General features: G+C 43.7%; 1 protein-coding gene across 1 annotated transcript in view; it reads left to right on the top strand.

The window, feature by feature from the left end:
• COP1 (COP1 E3 ubiquitin ligase) overlaps positions 1-22504 on the top strand; it is a 1660397-nt gene that overhangs the window by 249882 nt on the left and 1388011 nt on the right. Inside the window, exon 4 of the mRNA XM_044085965.1 lies at positions 7450-7514. Coding sequence (XP_043941900.1) covers positions 7450-7514 — 65 coding nt within the window. The remainder of the gene's footprint in view (positions 1-7449; positions 7515-22504) is intronic.

The raw sequence follows: 22504 nt of genomic DNA, 5'->3' as shown, positions 1-22504 counted from the left end.
AAGTTGATCCAAGGCATTGGAATTTATGAATTCCAGAAAACGTTGATCAAAAATGTTGGTACATGAGCAGTTTTCCCAGTTAATGGTGGGGATAGTTGAAATCACCCATTATTAGGGTGTTGGGTTGTACCCTAATATTTTCCACTGTATCAAGAAATGAGGAGTGGGAATCCTATGGCATGGTGGGGGATCTGTAGCAATTTACAATTTGGATTGCGGTCTTGCCCAGAGTTAGTTGCACTTGGATAATCTCTGATGAATTATGCTGAGCAACTAGCCTGGAGGTGTGGATATCCTTAATGAATATGGACACTGTTCTGCCTTTAGTGTTTCGGTCCTGGTTAGGTGGCCGAAAGGTGTGGTATGAATTATAGCCTGATAATGCAGGGGTGCTCGCTGGAGCCTTGAACCCAGGTCTCTGTCACTGCACAGATGTTGATATTCTCCATTTTAAGGAGTGCCTGGAGTGAGTGCATTTTGTGGTTTAGACTTCTAGCATTGAGTCGCATTACCCTCAGATTTTGCTTGCTTGTACCTGTTAAGGTGGTGAATTTGTCATTTGAACCTTGCCTAAAAAAGGCACTATAGGGGTGGCAAGAGCCTTAGCCAGTATCCGGAATCCCAAGGGCGACAGGTGCAGGCCATGTTTGGCAAAACATCGTGGGCTGTCAATCATGTCATCACAGGCAGACAGATACTGTATCCCCGTAGAATGACACCAGAAGCTTAGCCAATTGTTGAAGTCATTTTGTCCTTGTACTGTGGTATCATTCTGGGTGATGGCAGGATTCTACTCGGGGTTAGGGTCACACCTGCCTGGGCTACAAGATCAGAGAGCTCCCCCATGTCTGTTTTCATGTAGTCCAGGGAGGTGCATCTCAGGTCATTCACACCAACATGGACAATGAGAGAGTCATATTTGTACTTGTTGCGGAGTGACCCGAGTGCGTGCGTTATGTGGTGGATCCTGGCTCCTGACAGGCAGCTGAAAGTACTGTTCTCCTTGTTCAGACTTCATTATAGTTGGATTATACAGTTGGCTGTGGTGTTTTTTTCTACCAAGATGTCAGATAAGAAGGTTATTTCAAGCTTTAAGCATTGTACTTCTTGTAAGGGTAAGTTACCCAACAGTGATTCTCATGGTGACTGTGTTTACTGTTTGGGAGTGGCCCACCTTTTGGTGCAGCCTCCATGTAATATTTGTCAGAGCTTCAGCCATTGCACTGTTAATGAGCACAAAAATAAACTTATTCTGAAGGGGATTACTCAAGTCTCCCTTCTGAGAGGCCATTTCTACGATGGAGGTCTCAACCCCTTCTCCTAAAGTTCCTTCTTTACTATCGGGTGATCAGAGCAGGTCTGGGAAATCTATGGTCTTTAAGTTATCGTCGGAGCATCAATCTGCCTCTTTGGCTCCGACCACCTCGTCTCCAGCCATCTCAAAACCTTCAATACCGACGCCTGTTTTGGCACCGGTTCTGCCTCCGGCTCAGTCATAGACCTTACTATGCCTATTTCGACTTTGGCACCTGTAGATACTTTGACTCAGGGCACACCGACTATGCCATCAGTTTCCATTTTGGAACCAACCGTCACTGGATCTGACCCCTTTGCTTCATGTCTCGAAACTAGAGACTTTGGTGCAGGAAGAACTTGCACCACGGACCCAATACTTCCCCCTCCGTAGACCCATTTATGGGCCAAGCGTATAGCTCATTCCTCGAACGTCCTGAATCTCTGCCTGGCGTATCCACTAGATCCTCCAGGAGCCTTTTGGAACACTACATGGTGCGTCTTGTAGACCAGCTGTTGGTAGCCTGGGGGATTCCCTCACTTTCTAAGACCCATCCACCTGCTGGACTTGCATTGCTTTATCCACAGACTCCATCTTACAGTCCTCCTTCAACCATCTCTGTTCCGAAGTCTTCTTCAACCATCTCTGTTCCGAAGTCTTCTGTTCCGACATCCTTTTTGGAACCCATCACCTCGGCACCTATGGTGCATCTCAGTCCAGCTCCGAGTTTGTCCCTTTGGTCTTCAGTTCCCGCCAAGCCAGTCCTTCCTTAATCTGGGATTGGGGAATGGATGCGTCGGCCCGGGGTGTGGTGCCGATGGCTGCTTCCATGCCGATCCTGCTTGAGGCTCCATCTGTGGGGGTGACCCGTCCCGAGCGTGTCTTTCTCTGTTCCGGGCTCCCATCCCTCTTCTGGTGGGCCTGCCTTCCACGTGATGGAGAGGGCTCTTGCTTCTGGCAGCTCTCCTTTGATGTCGGAACCCCAGTTTTTACCCCCTGAGCTACAGCTGTCACAGAACACCCTTCCCCTCGGGAGAAGCTGCAGGACACCCCTGTTCAGGGTACCCACTCTTCAGAGTCCTCCTTAGAGACCCCCACTGAGGAGCCTCCTCAAAAGAAGACGTCCAAGAGGAAGCACATGGACTCACCTGAGGAATCCTTAACAGAAGACACGGATTGCGATGATGGGGAAGAGTCCCCACAGTCACTTCCTGATGATGTCTTCTTCGGAGACATCCTGGAGATGTTAAAGCAGAGAGGTGACTGGAATCCCTCCAACCCTTCTTCTGAGGAGTCTGTGTTCCTGCAGGCTTTTCGTGCCCCGCCTTCTACCTCTTGGGTGACCCCACTTGCCGATGAGCTCATCGTGCAGCACACGTGGAAGAACCCTGATCCCATTGAGGTGATCCCCCGGAGACCAGACAAAATTCTTTCCCTTCCTGAGGAGAACCCGCACTGGTCCCATTGAGGTGATCCCCCGGAGACCAGACAAAATTCTTTCCCTTCCTGAGGAGAACCCGCACTGGTCCAAAGGGTTACCAGTTGATGCTATGGTGGTAGCGATGGCCACGAAAAAGACATGGTTGAGGAAAGTCCTGCTGTCCACCTGCCCAACAGTGAGTCCTGGGTGGTGGACAGACCTGGGAAGCGTGTTTTTGCATCAGGGACCTTTGCTGTAGGATCCCTGAATTATTTGGCACATTTTATGAGGCTCCATAGGGACCTGATCTCAGAACTCTCTAGGACTCTTGCAGGACAGTTGTCTGACAAGGTTGGGGACAAAGTGGCCTGGCAGCTCACAACCCTGGAATCGATATCCAACTCTCGTCCATGAGATTGCGCTCACACGCGACTGAAGGGGCAGCTAGAGCAGCGGGTTCTGGCATTATGAGGCGTCATGTCTGGGTGCGCATTTGTGACCTCGTGGATCCTTTCAAGTCTTCCTTTCTGAATGCTGCCATTGAAGCTTCATCCCTTTTTGGCTCCAAAGTGAAGGACACACTAGCCAGGTGCGAACAAGATGGAAAAAACATGTCTACCGTAGGCCTTCGGTTTTCCAACCCTCAACGTACCTTCTCCAGGAATCAGAGGAGTGGGAAAATGTGTCATAAGAAATCTCAGGGTCCCTTCCGTGCCACACATGGTGATGATACTCTCAGAGGCAAAGAGGCTAACAATTCCGGAAGACGCCCTTATAGAGACTGGGCGGGGGGTCCTCGCAACCAAGGCTCAGGGACTTCTTCTCTGGACAGTCTTATTAGCACTCTTGAGGTGTGGCCCGATTGCTTACCTCTGGAAGCAGTCAGAGGGTCGTTTCTCTCTGCATCAAGCTGCCTGGCAGTCTTTCACCACCGATCGTTGGGTGCAGAACATTATCACCAGTGGTTACGTCATTCCCCTTTCTTGTCGGCCAAATTTTCCAAGAAAACTTCCTGACGTTCCACCCAGTCAAAGGGAAGAAGCAGCTTCAGAGATTATAAAGCTGCCTCAAAAAAGGGTCATCCAACCAGTCCCACCAGTCCAGCGAGGATCCACATTTTACTCGAGATTCTTTTTGGTGCCAAAAAAGACAGAGGACTGGAGACCCGTTTTGGATCTCAGCAGTTTAAGCAAGTCTGTCACCCAAACCAAATTCCAGATGGTTCAGTCCATTCTTCCCTTTTCAAGAGAAGGCAATTGGATGTGCTGTGTAGATCTCCAGGATGCTTATTACCACATCAAGATGGACAAACGCTTCAGGAGTCTGCTTCACTTTTGGCTACGAGCCAGTCATTACCACTTCCATGGCCTGCTGTTCAGTCTCTCTACAGCCCTCAAGAGTGTTCATGAAATGCATGGCAGTGGTAACGGTTCACTTGAGACTAAAAGGATTCCAGGTCTTTCCATATCTAGACCACTGGCTCCTTACCGCCTGCACCAAGCATCTTCTGGTAACAGCGCTACACCATACTCTCTCTGGCAAAATTGTTGGGAATAACTGTACATTGGGAGAAATGAAATCTTATCCCTACACAACAGAGTTCATTGGAGCAGTGTTCAATACTCAGTCCTGTCTGGTATCACTCCCATTTTGCAGATGCCATCGATTGAGGGTTCACCTCCGGGTGATTCTTTCTCAAACAGCCTGTGCAAGGGAAGTTCTTCAGGCCCTAGATTCTATGGCTGCATCAATTCCAATAGTGCCTCTAGCAAAGCTACTTATGTGGATTCTGTAATGGCTCCTTCGGTGTCAGTGTTTCCCAAACTGTCACCCCGTGGATTACAACATTCGAATAACCAACTCCTGCAAACAGGACCTACTTTGGTGGATGAGGCCAGACGTAGATCTTTGGAGCCGCCCATTTCAACCCTCCCAGCCCACAGCCATTGTGACCATGGATGATTCCCTGATCGGGGGGGGGGGCATTTCCAGGAAAAGACTGTCCAAGACACATGGTCCACCTCAGAGGCCCACCTGCATATCAGTGTTCTGGAACTGAGAGCCATGCTGTTAGCATTGCAGGCCTTTCATTCAGCTCTCCCGTCTGGGACAATTGCATTTCAATCAGACAATATGACAGTGGTCTGGTACATCAACAAGCAAGGAGGAACCAAGTCCTACCCCCTATGTCGAGAAGCCATGAGAATTTGGCAGTGAGCGATAGCTTCCAACCACTTTCTGATAGCAACACATATCCCGGGGAGCTTCAACATGTTTGTGGACAAACTGAGCAGATGCATCCTCATGCCCCACGAGTTGTCCTTCAATCCCGTGCTGGCATCTGTAATCTTCAGCCACTGGGGCCAGCATTGCTGTGATCTTTTCGCTTCCCCATCAAGCACCAAGTGCAGCAGCTACTTTGCCCTACTTCCCCCTGAGGAGGAGTCACCCAGTGATGCTCTGATCCACGATTGCCTGCAGGACTTCTCTATGCCTATCCTCCCATTCCTCTGATCACACAATTTCTAAAGAAAGCTCTTCAGTTGAGATGCAAGGTGATCCTCATAGCCCCAGTCTGGCCTCGACAAGTTTGGTTCCCCTTTCTTCGGCCTCACCTAGTATATCCGTCGTGGATTCTGGACACACTACCAGATCTGATTACTCACCCCAAGGGTTCAGTCACCCGAACCTGTCCAGTCTCAAGCTGATAGCTTGGTTTCTCCACTTCCACTAGCCACCAGGCAAGCTAATCTCTCCTCCCCTGTTTGAGACATCATTCTGGCCTCTCACAAACCATCCACCAGAAGACTTTATCAGGATAAATGGAAAAGGTTCTCCATCTGGTCCAAGGATAACCTGCTAGACCCATATTCAGCTCCAGTTACTGCAGTGCTTCAATACTTGGCCAAGTTTTTGATAATGGGGCCTCTGCCTCTACAGTGCGAGTGCATCTAGTGGCAGTTTCCAATTTCCACAATGGTATAGATGGCACCCATCTTATCTCTTTACACCTCTGCAAGGCTTTCCTCAAGGGCACCTCTCATCTCAGGTCTTCTCTCAGACAGCCCGTGGAACCATGGAACCTCACTTTAGTCCTCCAGTCTTTGAAAAACCCTTTGAGCCTGTTGCTAAGTGTGACCTAAAGTTTTTGTCTTGGAAATCTCTGTTCCTGGTAGCCATTACCTCTGCCAGTAGAGTCTCGGAGCTGCAGGCACTGTGTATCAAGAGGCCCTATCTGGTTTTTCATAAAGACAGTGTCACTTTGGACGAACCCTTCCTTTCTTCCCAAAGTTGTTTCTGAATTTTCTATTAACCAGTCCATTGGTCTACCAGTGTTTTTTTCCAAATTTTGCCATTAGAGGAGAGTATTGCCTTCACTCCTTAGACATACATAGACAATTGAGATTCTACCTAGACGGGACCAAACCTATCCATAAATCTGAACTGCTTTTCATTTCCGTTTCGGGACACAACATGGGAGAGGCTGTTTCCAAGGTTACATTATCAAGATGGCTAAGGGACTGCATACGTTTCACCTATTCCCTTCATAATGAATCCATACCAAAAGTTAAAGCCCACTCCACTAGATCTATGGCAACTTCTAAAGCATTCCATTCCAGGGCATCCATGGATGACGTCTATGCAGCAAGCTACGTGGGCTAAGCCTCATACCTTTATCAATCATTACAAATTGGACCTGATCTCCAGAGGGAGAGCTGCCTTTGGCTCTATGGTACTCAGGAATGTTCTTCCATAAGGGCCGCCAATGGACCTCAAGGTAGCTTGGGATTCTGTCCCATCTGTGATGACTGGAAAGAAGATTAACAACATCAGATAAAGAAGTTATGTCTTACCATAATGTTCCATCTGTGTTGTTCATCTTCTTTCATTCGTCACTTTCCACCCTCCTTCCTCCTCCAAAGGCTCCTGGGGGGATGCTTTGGGTCTAAGTGGTACCCTAGGGTACTTGCGTAGAAGTGGCCTCGACTTTACTTCTCTTTCTTAGCAAACTCGATCTGAGGTAACGGGGAGAAGGGCATTCTGGGTAGAGACTTGGCTCAAGAGTTTTTTTGGATGGCGCGAGCTTGGTAATAGGCTGACTCTGTTCTGAGGGCTCAGAACCGAACCCATCAGTGATGAATGAAAGAAGATGAACAACACAGATGGAAAGTTATGATAAGGCATAACTTCTTTTTACAAGAGTTTGTAGCACATTTCCCAAGTAGTACCATAACAAAGCAGGAGATGACTCTGATCAAGTTCTACATTATTGCCAGACTTCCTGACTTGACCCAGCATTGAAGGTCATCTGGAACCTTCTAGGGATGTCTTGACTGCTGTTTCTCTCTCTCACTACCTTTGGCAGGAAGACTGATGTGCATCTGCAGCAAATCATTGTTATGTTATGAACATCTTGTAATAGTAATCATTCTGTTCAAAAATCTTAAGTTAATGGTGAGTATTCTCACACATTTGTAATTTTTATTGGGCAAGTACTGCTACATCTTTTAGGCATAGGTAGGATTGAAGGAGTGAAGCCATTAATAGAAGGAACAACTATGGAATTCACTGTATTAGTGGATTCAGTGTGTAGCTGTAATATAGTTCAGAGAATCTAAATTGTTTTAGTCTTGACTGAATGGTACTATTTTGGATAATGAATATTTGTTGAGAAACTGCCATTTACCATTATATGAAGAAAATTATAATTCATCTGTTTGTCATTTCACTACAGTGAATGAACTTATCTTGAAGCAGAAGCAGAGATCAGATGAGAAGCGTCTTAAACTGGACCATTCAGTAAGTTGAGTATGTGTGTTCAACATGGGTAGGGCCTAATGCAGGTTTTCTTTAGATACAAAGATCATGTTATGTTGAGCTTTACTCATAACTCTGTTACATTCATCTATTTTAAGTGACACCTGTTTTTACGGAGCTAGACCTTTTGAACTATGTGCTGTCAGAAACAGGACTGCTAAATTATTTTCCTTGGCTAGTTTTTATTAAAACACACAGAGTCCATACATAGTAAACTGTAACTCAACACTGTTGCTTTTGGTTTATTATTAATTTTTTATTAGCGACTGCTGTGGTGGTGCTGCAGTAGCGTTGTCACCTCACAGTTAGACGTTGCCCGTTCGATTCTCAGTTATCTTCTGTGTGGCGACATGCGTGAATGGACGTTCCTTCGTTGAAGGTTGTGCGTTAGGCCTGGCAAGCCAGCACATAAAAATCTACTGCCAATCATTAGCGGACCGGAGTTCCGCTGTGGCGACCCCTAAGCCGAAAGACTTTTTTATTGGCACCATTTTTCAGAATTATGTTTTTCTTATGCATTTGTTGACATGGCTTTAGATTTTGTGGTTGTAGCTGATGGCATTATCTTCTCTTTCTCTTTAGTGCTTAATTTTAAATGATGCTTCATTTTAAATGATGCTTCATGTTTATGATTTCTTTGCAGGGTAACACCATAATTTTCTACTAATGTGCTTCTTGCAATTCTTTCTTCTAATTGTTTAATAGTTTGATTTCCCTACCGTATACAGTTCATCTAATACTTAATGGAGGCATTTATGTTTGGCTTTACTGCTATAATTTTGGGTAACTCGGCATGAGTAAAGGCACCTATTATTGGCCACTTAGCCAGTAGTGGTTAGTTACATGAAGTGCACTTCGATGGAGAGCTCTTTTGGGAGGCTTTCCCTTTCCCAAAGTGTAACACCCTCAAAGTTGACTATAATAAGTAGGGAGGGTGCAGAATTTAGCATGTGGTGGTTTGGCTGTCTTTGACTTCTAAGAAAAAATGATCTTCAGTTTGTTGTTGATTTGTGCTTTATCACTGTACCATATGTTTGAGATGGTTTGGCACAGGTTTATCGTTAAAAGCAAAATTTTAATATTTGGTAAATACGTGTTTGTGGCTTTGAGAGTTAGAAGTAAATATGTACTAAACTTTTGGAAAACTCATTACTTTCCAAGGTAAAAATTGCTTTTAATGCAATAAAAGTGCATTGAACACAGCAGATGTCTTTTTAATTTTTCCTCAAGTGTGGATTATGGATCCGATCTTTGAATCCAACTCTTCCACATAGTACAGAATTTGGCTCTGATTGTCAAGCTTCTACCTCTACCCATAATGCCCTATTCCATCCCCAGTACCTCCGATCTTCATTTACCACCTTCTTAGATGGATGTGGGATACTCTGACTTAGCATTTATTTACCATATAGGTCAGAGGAGGGAGTTTGAAGGGAAAACATCATCCTCACAGCAGAGGACGGCTGCAAAGTCAGGGTTCCCAAGATTCCTTTCTGGAGAGCTCCTTTCAGCACTCCTGAAAGACTGCCCACCACTGATTGCAATGAGAAGCCTGGGCTGCTATAAGAAAAGATTCTTGGGTGCTAAAAATATTATCCAGAGGTTACTTCATACCATTTTTCCAGATTCTCAGTTCCTAAAGAGAGAAGGTCCCTGACGTTCCAACCAGTCAGAGGGAAGCTGTAGCACAAGAAATTCAAAAGCTGCTGGATTAGGTCCCATCAGACCAAACAGGATTCAGAACTTACTCAAGGTTCTTTTTAGTGCCAAAAGAGATGGGACCTGAGACCAATTTGGGATCTAAGCAATCTAAACCAATTTGTGAGGAAATGAAAGCTCCGAATGGTTAAGGTTCAGTCCAGTCTACCTGTTCTACACAAGGACAATTGGATGTGCTCCGTTGATCTTCAGGATGCATACTATCGCATCAGAATCAACAGGCACTCCTGGAGACATTTACACTTTCAGCTGGGAGGCAGTCACTGCCAGTTCAGAGCCCTGCCCATTAGACTCACCACAGCCCCAGGGTGTTTACCATGTATATGGCCATGATACCAGCTCACCTGAGACTAATGGATTTTGAGTGTTTTCATATCTAGAAGACTGGGTTCTCACTGCCACAACCATGCATCTTGGAACAATCCAGGGACTTTTTGCTTCAGATTTGTCAGTCACTAGGCAGAACAGTCAATACTGTCAATAGTGTCAAACCCAAACTGACACCAGTACAGAGCCTGGAGTTTATTGTTGCCCATGTAAACACAAGAAATCAGATTGCTTCCTTACCGTCTCACCGTGTACACTGTCTCAGATCTCAGGTTCATCAAGTTCTTTCATATCCTGCTCCTACTGCCAAACTTATCCTTCAAACTTTGGGATCCATGGCAGTGTCTATAGTATTAGTCGCATTAGCACATTACTTTATGCATGTTTTTCAGTGGACTCCAGCTGCTCAATGGTCTGTTCTTTTAAAATCCCTAGCCTTTCCAGTCAGACTTACTCAGATATGGAAAAGCTATATTTGTTGGTAGATAAAGTAAGATGACATTTACTTAGGTTGATCTTTCATTCTCTCTCCCCCATTGGCGACAGTGACCATGGACACCTCCTAACTGGGGTGGGGGAGCATTACATGGGAAGGATAGCCTAAGGCATTTGTTCCCCCAAAGAGACCAATTTGCATGTCAGTGTCCTGGAGATGAGAGCAGTCCTCTTAGAAATGTGGGCATTTCAAGATGCTACAGACCATTGCATTTCAAACTGACAACATGTCTGTGGTCTGGTACATCAACAAACAAGGGGGAGCTCGATCTCATCTCCTCTGCCGAGAAGCTATGAGAGTGTGGCAGTGGGACATCTCCTCCAACCACTTGCTAGTGGCAACGTACATTCTGGGGAAATCCAGCGTACTGCAGGACAAACTCAACAGGTCCATTCTCATGCCTCACAAGTGGTCTGTCAATCATTCCGTGGCAGAGAAAATTTTCCACCTTTGGTGCCAACCACACTGCAGTCTTTTTGCATCTCCCCACAACAAGTATAGCAGGTATTTTGCCCTGATGCTCCATCAGGGGGAGCAACCGAGAGATGCTGTAGTCCACGTTTGGCCCTCCGGTCTCCTGTATGCCTATCCCCCTGGTACCTCTGATTCCAAAATTCTTACAGAAAGCCAATTGGTTGAAGAGGTTAGTCATCCTCATTGCCTCTTTTTAGCCTCACCAAGTGTGGTTCCCCTTCTTTTGGTCAAAAGTAAATAGAAAAGATTTTCATTTTGTGTTCTGAAGAATAACACTGATCCAGTCACAGCCCCTGTCTGTGCTGTACTAGACTTTTTAGCTTCCCTCTTGAAAGAAGGTGCTAGTTTTTTCACAGTCAAAACTACAGTTGGCATCCATATCTAATTTTCATTCAGGGGACAAAATGTCTTGTTTGGCTTCCAAGTTATGTAAGGCTTTTTTTAAAAGGCATTTTCCTGCTTGGACCTCCAGTGAAAGTGGATTTAACAGTTGAAGTGGAAAACCTTTGAACGTTCAGCAAAAATGGACTTAAAATATCTGTCTTGGAAAACAGCCTTTTTAGTGGCTGTTACTTCAGCTAAAAAGATTTCCGAACTCCAGGCTCTTTCATTGCAGGCTCCTTACATTGTTTTTCATAAAGACAGGGTTACCTTATGAACCAATCCTTCCTTTCTACGAAAAGTGGCTTCTGAATCTAATTTATCAGTCTTCTTTCCCAAATTTTTAAGCAGAGGAGACTACATGCTACATCTTTTGGATGTGCATAGACAATTACGTTTCTACATACACAGAATTAAAAAAAAAAATCCAGAAAAACAGACCAGCTATATTCGTCTCATTCTCACTGAATTGACCAGGTTTTCTGATTCCTAAAGTTACATTGGCTAAGGATAACTGCATTTCCTGGATTTATTCTTTGAAAATAAGAAAGAAGCTGTCCAGAGTTCCACTCAGTCAGATGTGGCACAAGAAATTCAAAAGCTGCTGGGCAAGAGTCATCCAGGAGGTCCCACCAGACCAAACAGGATTTTGAACTTACTCAAGGCCTTTCTGTACCAAGACTGTCTTAAAGCGCATTCATCTAGATCCTTTGCTGTTTCATCTGCCTTTTGGTCAAGAACTTCCATCGATAATATTTGCGCAGTAGCCACGTGGCCCAATCTCATGATTTGCATATCATACTTAAAATGAATGATTACTAGGGTGAAGAAAAACATAAAGTGGCTGTCAGCACTGAATGTACGAGACTGAACAATTATTGAATTTAGCAATCCACACTGGTATGCTTAAACTTGGGTATTCATGATTAAGCCTGTAGATAACTGTATTAAAGTGGAATTTATGTAACTTACTTAGGTTGCATTACAGTAATGTTTCCATTAGGGCATAGTGCAATACAGCAATAACCAATGACGTGGTGTGGTATATTGAAGATTTACCTACGGTTGACATGGATTAATCACAAGGGAGAAACCCGATTCATGAAGTGCTGTAACATCAGCCATGCAGTGGTTAGCTCTGTAAGCACACTAATGTGTCCAGTGTTGCAGGTAGATTTGAAGAGAGAAGATTCCTGATTAATCGCTCAAAACACTACATTACTGTAGATGTAAGAGCAACTGGTCGGTAATCGGTTAGACTTGGTTGAGATTTCTGACAACTTCAAAACTCTACTCCATTCCTACTTGTTCTCTAGGTGGAAGGGCAACTGCACTTTTCCCACCTAGACTTTTCTCCACACACACTAACTGTATTTCTGTACTAATTCCTACTACCATCAGTTTTGTTCCTGGTTGTCTACTGTTGTCATGTGTATATATGTATGTATTGTAAATAGTTTGCTCTCCCTTTATTCCCCTCCCCAACATTTATGCTTGTTATACTACTCTGCCATAACAGTGACTCAGACTCTATGTCACCTTTGTAACCAACCAAGTCAATATGACTCGTATGTCAATACACAACTCATATGTTTATGTAAATACTATACCTCTTAATGTCTCTGATTCACAATCTACAAGTATTCTTATCACTTAGGCTGACTGTTGCATCTACACGTATCTGTATCTTTGAACCAAACTTAATTTTATCTTTTGTTTTTTTCTTTTGTTTTATCTTTGATATTATTATGTAATTTGGAGCTTTTCTCCCCGGGCCTCCACTGAAAATGGGCTCCTGAGCCCAGTGGACCTCCCCGCTCATTAAACTGAAATAAATAAATAAATAAATTTCTTGAGTAAGGGAATGGTTGTCATATTTGTGAAATTTAGGTGCAATAGCTAAATGCAGGGATATATTGAAAATGTCAGTTAGTACAGTGGACAGTTGAGTACCACATTACCATGCCATCTGAAGTGGAAGACAGACACCCTTTCTTTTCTTTGGAAGGGGATGTTACTTTATGCTTTCCCTCCTCTTCATCTACTTCCAAGAGTCCTGCAGAAGATTCAGCTGGACTCCCCAAAAATCATTTTAGTAACTCTCTTTTGGCCAAGCCAGCACTGGTTCCTCAGTCACCACAAGTTACTTCACCTTTTGGACCTCGTTACACAGGACAAAGGGTTTCTCATCCATCCTCGCTTGTCCATTCCTCAGCTGACACTCTGGGTGATAGGGTTTTGATTACTTTCAGGCACCTCTTGTCTAAGGACGTGCTCAGGGTTTTGCAGGAGGCAAAGAAACCCTCAACCAGAAAATCCTACATGTTCAAATGGAAAAGATTTTCTGCCTGGTGCCATCGCTTTGATCCCGTCTTATTTGTGTGAGTTGCTTTAGTCTGGCCTATTCTTCTGTGAAGGTCCATTTGCCAGCCATTTCTGTTTGTCTGCCCTTGAGTCCTATTTTGGCTTCTTGTTTTGAGGTCAAACAATTCATAAGGCGTCCTACATAATAGACCTCCAAGGAAACCTATTCCTCCTCCTTGGGACCTTAATTTTGTTTTGGAAAAATGGACCAAGGCTCCTTTTGAGCATGCAGATTCTGTTTCTTTGCAACATTATACCTGGAAGACTGTTTTGTTATTGGTTGTTACGTCTGCCCGGAAGGTTTCTAAGCTCCAGGCCATTATGGCTATTCCTCCTTTTTTATTTTTGTCTCAGGGAAAGGTTGTCCCTTCGTACTATTCCTCATTTTATGCACAAGGTAATAAATGAGTTGTCCTTGAATCAGCTGGCACAACTCCCTTCCTTTTTCCCCTTTTCTGTCTCCTAGTGAGGTGGTCTTGCATACCTTGGATTTGCATAGACAGCTGAGGTACAGTTTGGATAAAACAAAGGCCATTCATAAGTCTGACCTGGTTTTTGTTTCCTTTCACTCCAGGACATTGGGTTTGACTGTTTCTGAGCAAACCTTATCATAACAGTAGATGTCCTTTTCTTCACTTTTGCAGTATTCGCTCCTTCCCTCCAATCCCTTCTTGTTTGTGCTGGTTTTTGTTTTGGAATCCCCACTGGCTGAGTGTTTCCCCTTTTTCTTTTGCATTTTTTTCTTCTGGATGTGTATGGATGACTTTGTCCTGTGGAGATTGTTGTATTCTGGGGCAATTCAGTTCTGGGTAACAGCATCCATACGTCACTTTTATACCCTATGTTCTGTGAGGGGAGCATATTGTGACATCCGGCAAATGCAAGATCATCAGGCTTTGGTATACTGGCCAACCATTGGGCTACCCTGGGTAGAGATCCCTAATGTTAAAAATGCTGCAAAAGTGAAGAGAAGGATATTTACTGTTTTATGTAAGATTTTTCACACCTATACTTTCTTATGCAGGTAAAGCATTAAAGCTGTATTAAATGCATGCTTTTCCTGGCATAGGTGAGTTTATGTTGCTATGAATGAGCCTGGAGTACTCATGCACTTGTGTAGGCACTTTCTGTACCTCTGGTAAATGGTGTGATGCTGGTGCATAATGTGAAAGTCTGAATGGTCATGCTTTTCTGGACAGAGCACTGTCACACCACCCCGTACTGGTCTCATGTTCATTTTTCATTTCTTTTTGAACCTTGACCTAGAAATATTTGATCAGTTAAAACTCTGGGCAGAGCCAAAATGTGGTTTGAAAAAAAAAGACCAAAATTTACCTTCATCTGTTACAGGCATTGTACCTGCAATAGTTGGAGGGTGCAGCAGCTGGTGGCCCCTGGAAGAAAATTTATATATGGCCATTCTTGGGGGATCACCTGACTTTGAAAGGGAACCCCAGCTTTGAGAGCAGTGCCTCAGTAGGTACTGTGATATGCAGAGGAGGTAGAAAAACCAACTGGCCCGGTGGTTTTTAGAGGTACAGGAAAGGAAAGGCATGTGCCAGATGGCTAGAAAGTAAGCATTCTCATGCCAGTATATAAGAATGAAGGGGAACATTCATAATTGTGGGTAGCATTGAGGTATCTTAATTCCTGTCAGACTGCATTGTGGGCAATATCCAATTCATGTTATACAACATGAAAGTTCTGGAAAGGGTGACTGATGAATGGGAGATGAGCAGTTTGGATTCATATCCTATATGATCTTGTGTTTGCAGTAAGACAGATAGTTGAGAGGAAACTAAAGATGAGGAAAGCGTGCAACTGGGCATTTTTGGACTTTGTAAAAGCATATGACTAGGTACGAAGAAAGCTTGTTTATGACGTCCTGCAATGGTTCAGAGTCCCAAAAAAATTGGTAGAATTGGTGCAGGCTGTGTTCAAGGACTCAGTGACACAAGAATGAGCAGGGTTTTGACTCTGAGTGGTTCTCTGTGAGAGTGGGCATACATCATGTTCAACTCAGGGCCCACCGCTGTTCATGCTGATGGTAGACTGCACTAGCAAACAGGTCACAGGAGACTGATGAACAAAGCTGCTGCATGTAGATGATATGGCATTACAAATGCATTCTGAACTAGATGCCCAACAAAGTAATGAGGAATGGAATGCAAAGCTAATGGCACAGTAGATGAAACTGAGTAAAGATAAGATAGTTCTAATGGCAACAGGAGAAATTAGAAGAAGCTGAGGTTTCAGATAGAAAAGAAAATAGAACAGGGTAACAGCTTTAAGTATGTGTGTGGAGTTTGAGGTGAAGGGGATTCTGAATGAGAGGACAAAGCTAGAATCAGGGGAGCTGCAGCAAAATGAATGCCAATGAAGCGGAAAAGTAAGGTGTAGAAATGTATGACCAGTATTAATGTGTGCCTTCTGTGTGGAGTCTGCATGTCCTCCCCGCGGTTGTGTAGCGTTCGAAAGACATGCGTGCGTAAATGGGCGTGCCTTCATTGAAGGTTGGGCATCGAGCTGGCACCTCGGCGCTTCGTAAAAATCTACTGCCAATCATTAGCGGACCGGAGTTCCGCTGTGGCAACCCCTTACCGGGGAAAAAGCCAAAAGACAAACAACAACAACAGAAACCTGGACAGTGAAAGTAGAGCTGTTGAGGAAGCAGGAAGTGATCGAGATAAAGTGCCTGAGATGGTAGTATGCACACTGTGGAACAAACAAAGAAATGAGGATATCGGAGCAGAAGCCCAAGTAGCTGAAATTTTCAGAGAAGATCAAAGAGAACAGTGATTCAGGCACATGCAGAAAAACAGAAGACCTGGTGAAGATGATTTGGGACAGAATGGAAGAAGGCAAGAGAGTCAACCAAAGAGATGGATGAATTATGTGAGAGACTACCTGTGACAGTCAAGACATAATTGAGAGAGAAGACAACAGTTGACAGTAACTTGACGACATGTAGAAAATGGGGAGATGGAAGGTTGTTGATGATCTGTTGGGCAAAAAAAAAAAAAAAAACGCATAGTTTTAATTTATTCTAAAACTGCTTAATACTATGCTTCAAAAATATATAACTATTTCTTTTGTAAATTGCTTAAATAGGTCTTCAATCTGTATGTCCACTTTCAAGTGTTCTGCCTTCTACAGAAGGATCCACTTTGGCATATTGCCATTTGTTTTAACCATGTGATATTGTAATCAAATGTCTTATCACAAACACCTTGGACGTATTGATTGAAGCAAAATATTTAGTGTTAATATGTATGCAGTTACATAATTTTCACATAGTGAGCATCCATGTAAGCCTGTATCAGTAAGATCACCCGTGGTACGTTTATAGAGGGTAAAAATTATCCAAGTGTTTTGCCCCTCATTTAACCAAAATTACGTGGACACAGAAAATTTGAAAACAATCTATCCCCTGTCAGCAAGTGTCAATGTTTATTAATAATCATTTTTTATCACAAAAGTATTTGTACCAAGTGTAGTTGTAAATATGTCCAAGTTAGTGGTTCTCTGCATTGTTCTGGCTGTATAGAGTTTTTTGTACCCTTTGTGTTTTAACTGCGTTCATAGCTTGATTCCATATACTCTGAGAATACTCAGTTGTAAAAGTGTGTCTTAAATCATCTGTTTCCTTATTAAAATCTTCCTTAGAAGGAGCAAATTATTTTAACCTGAAGACATTGTGATTTTGGAATGTTTGGGATGCCAACTACTCACAATGTAGTAAGGTGTTCTGCGAAATATTTTTCTGTATACTGATGCACCATTTGTTAACTTTGTTTCAGTAACATCCAAAAATTCCATCACAACTAAATAGTATTTAGCAGTAAAACCAGTTCCATAACAGTGGTTCAAAAATGTATACATTGCTTCAAGTTTTCGAGGTGACCCTTCCCACACCAGCCAGCAATCCTCCAAAAATCTTAACTGTATTTTTATGGCCAGGTAAAAAGCACTAAGTTCCATGTCCAAGGTGCATTTCTGTTTAAATACTCCATTAATATCAGTGTAAATGGGTGGCAAATGGTATCCCCATAGCCATACTGCTAACTTGCAAGAAGCATTCTTTGCCACAGAAAATCACATGTATGTTAAGAGCAAGCCATTAAACTCTACTGAATAAATACTGGATTAAAAAATGCTTATGAACCCACTTCATGGGGAATATTAGTGTAAAGAGATCTAACATGTAATGTAACTAAATGAAAAGTATTAGAATTTCTTAATCTGTAATTTCTTTTAGAAAATGTGTTGTCTTTCAGCCATACCTCTTAACCTCTTTATGCAAGAAATCTGGACAAAGCCAAAAATGATGGGGGGTGGCAAAGGACCAAAAATAGGGGCAGATTTGCATTGCTTTTATAAACTTAAATTCGCTAGAATGACTGGATTTGAGTTAACATCTATTTTCTGAAGGGTATGAAGTCTGAAACTATTGGCTTCACTCCAGGAATTTGCCATAAAACCATACATGTTATGTAGTCCAATCTCACCTACATTCTTACCCGTGGGTTCGGAGCCGAACCTCGGCTCCGACGCTGCCATACTCTAGCTCGAAGTCTTCAATTGGCTCGTGGCTAAGAGGTATCCCATGCTGCAATGCGCCTATCCCCCAGATCTCATTTGCCGCTCATACAGCTCAGACGTGGTCTCGCTCTTGGCCATGGCTAAGTACAATTTTTCTACTATTTGTTTGATTTAGTAGCTCCAAAAGCTATTTTAATAGCTAGTGTGTGAGTTTTGCTTCTCATCAGTTCAGTTGAACTTTTCGGATATCCCATTTCCCTTGGTGGTTATGGGCTAAGCCCGTTTCGATTAGAAGACCTAGTCCTCCCCTGGTATTTTTTGGTGTTGTTGTTGTGTAGCAGGTTAATCCCCTTTGTCAGCGGGTTCCTTGTGGTGTGACTGCTTGTTTGTTCCCCTGTTTTTTCCTGGGCTAGGCCCGTTTAACTTAGAGGACCTAGTCCTCCCTGTGGTTTCCTCGCGGTCTGTAGGCCATTTAAGTTAGAGGTTGTAGTTTCCCATGCTCTTTTGATTTCTGTGGTGAAGGTGCCCCTACCGTTTTCCCCTGTGTGTGTGTTCTTGTAGTAACATGTCTAAAGAGCACAGGCCTTCGAGCTTCAAAAAGTGTATTAAGTGTAACAACAAGATGTCTTTGACGGATGGGCACTCTGTGTGTGTGTGTGTGTGTGTGTGTGTGTGTGTGTGTGTGTGTGTGTGTGTGTGTGTGTGTGTGTGTGTGTGTGTGTGTGTGTGTGTGTGTGTGTGTGTGTGTGTGTGTGTGTGTGTGTGTATTGCTTGGGGGCTATTCATTTACAGGAATCCTGCTTCTGTCACGCTTTCAGCCCCCTCATGCTGCAAGAGAGGAAGAACAAGCTAATATTAAGGGGATTGCTGAAACCTTCCTTTGAAGAGGATTTGGAAAGATCTTTCAGTTCCAATGCTGCCCAAGGTCTAGGTGCTAGGGACGCTGTCCCACTGGTAAGAATGTAGACGAGATTGGACTACATAACATCTAGAAGTTATGTACTCACCGTAATGTTCGATGTATGTAGTCCACGTCTTCTCACATTCTTACTAACCCACCCACCCCCTCCTGGAGGACCTAGAGGTCTAGGCTCTGTTTTCAGCACTCCTTGATATGTTGAGTTGGTTCTTCCTCTCAGTGTGTTTGTGTGTATGTGAGCTCGCAGCAAACAAGATCTGGGGGATAGGCGCATTGCAGCATGGGATACCTCTTAGCCACGAGCCAATTGAAGACTTCGAGCTAGAGTATGGCCGAGTCGGAGCAGAGGTTCGGCTTCAAACCCAGTGGTAAGAATGTGAGGTGAGATGGATTACATACATCGAATGTTATGGTGAGTACATAACGTCTTGTTATTACGAGGAAAAGACTAAAAATATGAGTCAAAAATTGGGACAGTTGAGGGGTATGCTTTCAGCCTTGCTAGAAGAAGCTCTAAAAGAGACAACAGGTAGAATTCTAAGAAAGCAGAGTACTATTCCATCAGGAACCCTTTACCAGATGCTGTCTTCTGGGTGAGGATGTTATATTTTTATGTATCTTAGAAAGAAAGTAAAGTATCTGCTGAAAAGGATATACTGTGGTGAGTTGATTTTTATTTGGTCACTAATAATACTTCAGAGACCGCTTTCTGCAAAACAGTTGTCCTTTTCTTAAATGGGGTAGGGGTAAGATCAATAAGCAAAGGCTGGTATACTTGTTTTCAGATTAATGTTTTAGCTTCCCCTTTTATAATCTTCCTTAACCCCAGATAGCTACTGCCCCCATTTGTCTGCTTTTGTGAAAATATCTGCTTTTTGACTTGGTTCAAAAAGAGCCTGAACCTTCTTTTCCACCTTACTTAAATTACATGAATAATTCCTAAAGGCAGCATTCTAATTGGTAATCAAATCATTCAAAACTTCTTTTTCAAAAATGTTTGCGACTGGGTGATATATATATATCAGAAGCTGATATATATATATATATATATATATATATATATATATATATATATATATATATATATATATATATATATATATATATATATATAACTATATATATATATATATATATATATATATATATAGAGTCTCTTTAAGAGTTCTGCTGTGGCGACCCCTAACCGGGAAAAGCCGAAAGACGCAAATATAGTCTCTCTAAGAAAACCAGAGCCATTTCAACATAGGTAGGTACTAGGCTATTGGCCCAAGGGCCTAAGTAAGTCTAGCCAACAAGGTTCCCTGGCTTAAGCGACCAAAGAAAGTTATTTTCCTATGCCACTGTCGAGCAGAGCCACAGAAGTGATCCCCGGGGTGTATTTCCTATTTCCCATCCACTCATCAAGATTTTTCTTGAAGAGTGCTAATGTGGAACTTTGCTTGACATAGATGGTAGCTTGTTTCAGAATATGGGAAGTTTCTGGGACAGGAATCTCTCCATCCAGCATGTCCTGTTTATTGTGGTGACCAGGTTTAGATCCCTGAAGCGTGTAGCTTGGAGGGATTGGGATTTTTTAGGTGTAGCATGTCCAACAGCTCTGGGTTTGACATAGCTTTATATGTTAGGCAGAGATCACCTTAGAGTACGCGATATGCTACGGAATAAAGCTGGAGAGTTTTTTGAGACAAGTCAGTGTAGGGCATCTGTTTGATTCCAGTAATCCTCTTTGTGAGGTACTTCTATGGCCTTTCCAGCTGTTGCAGATGTCTTGTGAGGTACATTCCAAAAGGGTGTTGTACTCTATAATGGGTCTAATGAGTGTCGAGTTGAGGGGAACAATGACCTCTTTTTTTCCTGGATGAGAACCCTTTTGTGATGAGGTAGAAGGATTTCCTGACTACTGTGGCGATGTGATTAGCAAAGGAGAGACTACTGTCCATCTGGGTCCCAAGGTCTCTTATAACACAGTTGGCGTTAAGTAGACTGCCGCCTCTGTAGTAGTTAATGGGTACAGAGTTTTTACCAAAGGGGATGACAGTGGACTTATTGGCATTGAGCTTGAGGCCATGGCTCTGACACCAGGCATGTGTCTCAGTGAGGCTCTTCTATAGGATGTCCGCATCATTTGGGGACCCTACTAGGTCTCCTAGTTTGCAGTCATCTGCGAACTTAGTTAGCCAAACAGGAGAGGTCCCAGGACTGAACCCTGTGGTACTTAACTTGTCACTGGTTTGAAGTCAGATTTGGAGCCTGCAACTTTGACAGTGTGGATTCTGTCAGTGAGCCAGTTGGCAACCCATCTTGTGAAGTAGTGATTTATACCTAGTTTAGTGAGTTTATCTATAATTCCAGAATGGGGGATGGTGTCAAAAGCCTTGGCGAGGTCAAGATAGGCTGTGTGGACCACCTTACCCTCGTCTATGGCTTTGATGACTGCCTCAAAGAAGTCGATCAGGTTCAGGAGGCATGATCTGCATTTCACAGACCCGAACTGGGTGGGGTCCAGAGTTTGGAGGTTACTAATGCCTTTGTTTACAAGTTCCATGATGATACGTTCCATGGCCTCACAGACCAGGCTCGTCAGGCTAATAGGGCGATAGTTCCCGGGATCAGTGGTGGCTCCCTCTTTGTGGAGTGGGATAACTGTTGCTGTGTGCCATTCAGTGGGCACAAATCCTAACGTGAGGCTATGATTGAACATGGTGCTTAGGTGGAGAGCTAGTTTGTTCTGAAGTTCATGTAAAACACAGCCTGGGATGTTGTCCGGTTCCATGGATACTGTGTATTTGGCTTTAGATAGTGCAGCTTTTACCTGTGTAGTTGTGATTACAGGGACTCTGCATTCTTCCTGTATAGATATGGGCCCTTTAGGGGGAGAGAGGGGGGGGAAGTTAGCACTGAACCTATCTGCCAGGATGTTGGCAATATTAGTTGGTTCTGTAATTTTCGTGCCATTGTGCTGTAACTCGGAGCAGATCAGATCTGGATGTTGCCATTGAGATTCTTGATGTAGCTGTAGAATGCTTTGTGGTTGTCTCTAGAACCAGTGGCAATTTTGATGTTCATCGTGCATACAGCTACAGTCATAACAGATGGGTTTTCCTGCCGTCAGGCGGGTCCTCGGTCAGTCGAATTCCAAAGTCTAGGTCCGGCGTCGGTTGTCATCGCTTCCTCCCTGATGTCAGTGCGGCAGGGGTATAAAAGAACCAGCCAACGCCATTTTCTTCAGTCTTTCTTGCCGTGCGGTGCCCGAAGCAGAAGCAGTTCGCAAGTGCCGGTCGGCCAGCTCCTGAGATTACGAATATTTTGCAACCGAAGTTTTCTTGAAAGCCAAGTACCCCATTGGGGAAACTTTTCTTGCCTCAGACCGATGTCAGACAAAGTTAATAATTGCATTTCATGTGGGAAGCAAATACCGTATAAGGATTTTCATTCCCTCTGCATTCCTTGCTTAGGCCCAGACCACGATGTCTCGGCCTGTCGTTTTTGTGCTACATTCAACAAACGCACCATTAAGCGTTGGGCGAAGTTCACCCAGCACTATTTTGGCAAAAAATTTAACTACATTATGTCGTCGGATACTCCGACTCCAGTTTTGACTAAAAGACGCAAAGATAAGGACCGACACATGAGGTCCGCGGCCTCTGCTAACACCACGCCAAAGCCGACTACAGGTGGTCCGGTTCTCAGCGAGGCACCTACGCAGCCCCTGACTACCGACAACACTTCATTGGCGGGGTCTACTGT

Source organism: Protopterus annectens, chromosome 10.part0, assembly GCF_019279795.1.
Source record: "Protopterus annectens isolate FY-2018-M chromosome 10.part0, PAN1.0, whole genome shotgun sequence".
In the NCBI taxonomy this organism is placed as follows: Eukaryota; Metazoa; Chordata; order Ceratodontiformes; family Protopteridae; genus Protopterus; species Protopterus annectens.
Note: the sequence above shows the minus strand (reverse complement) of the source record. Positions and strands in the feature narration are given on the sequence as shown.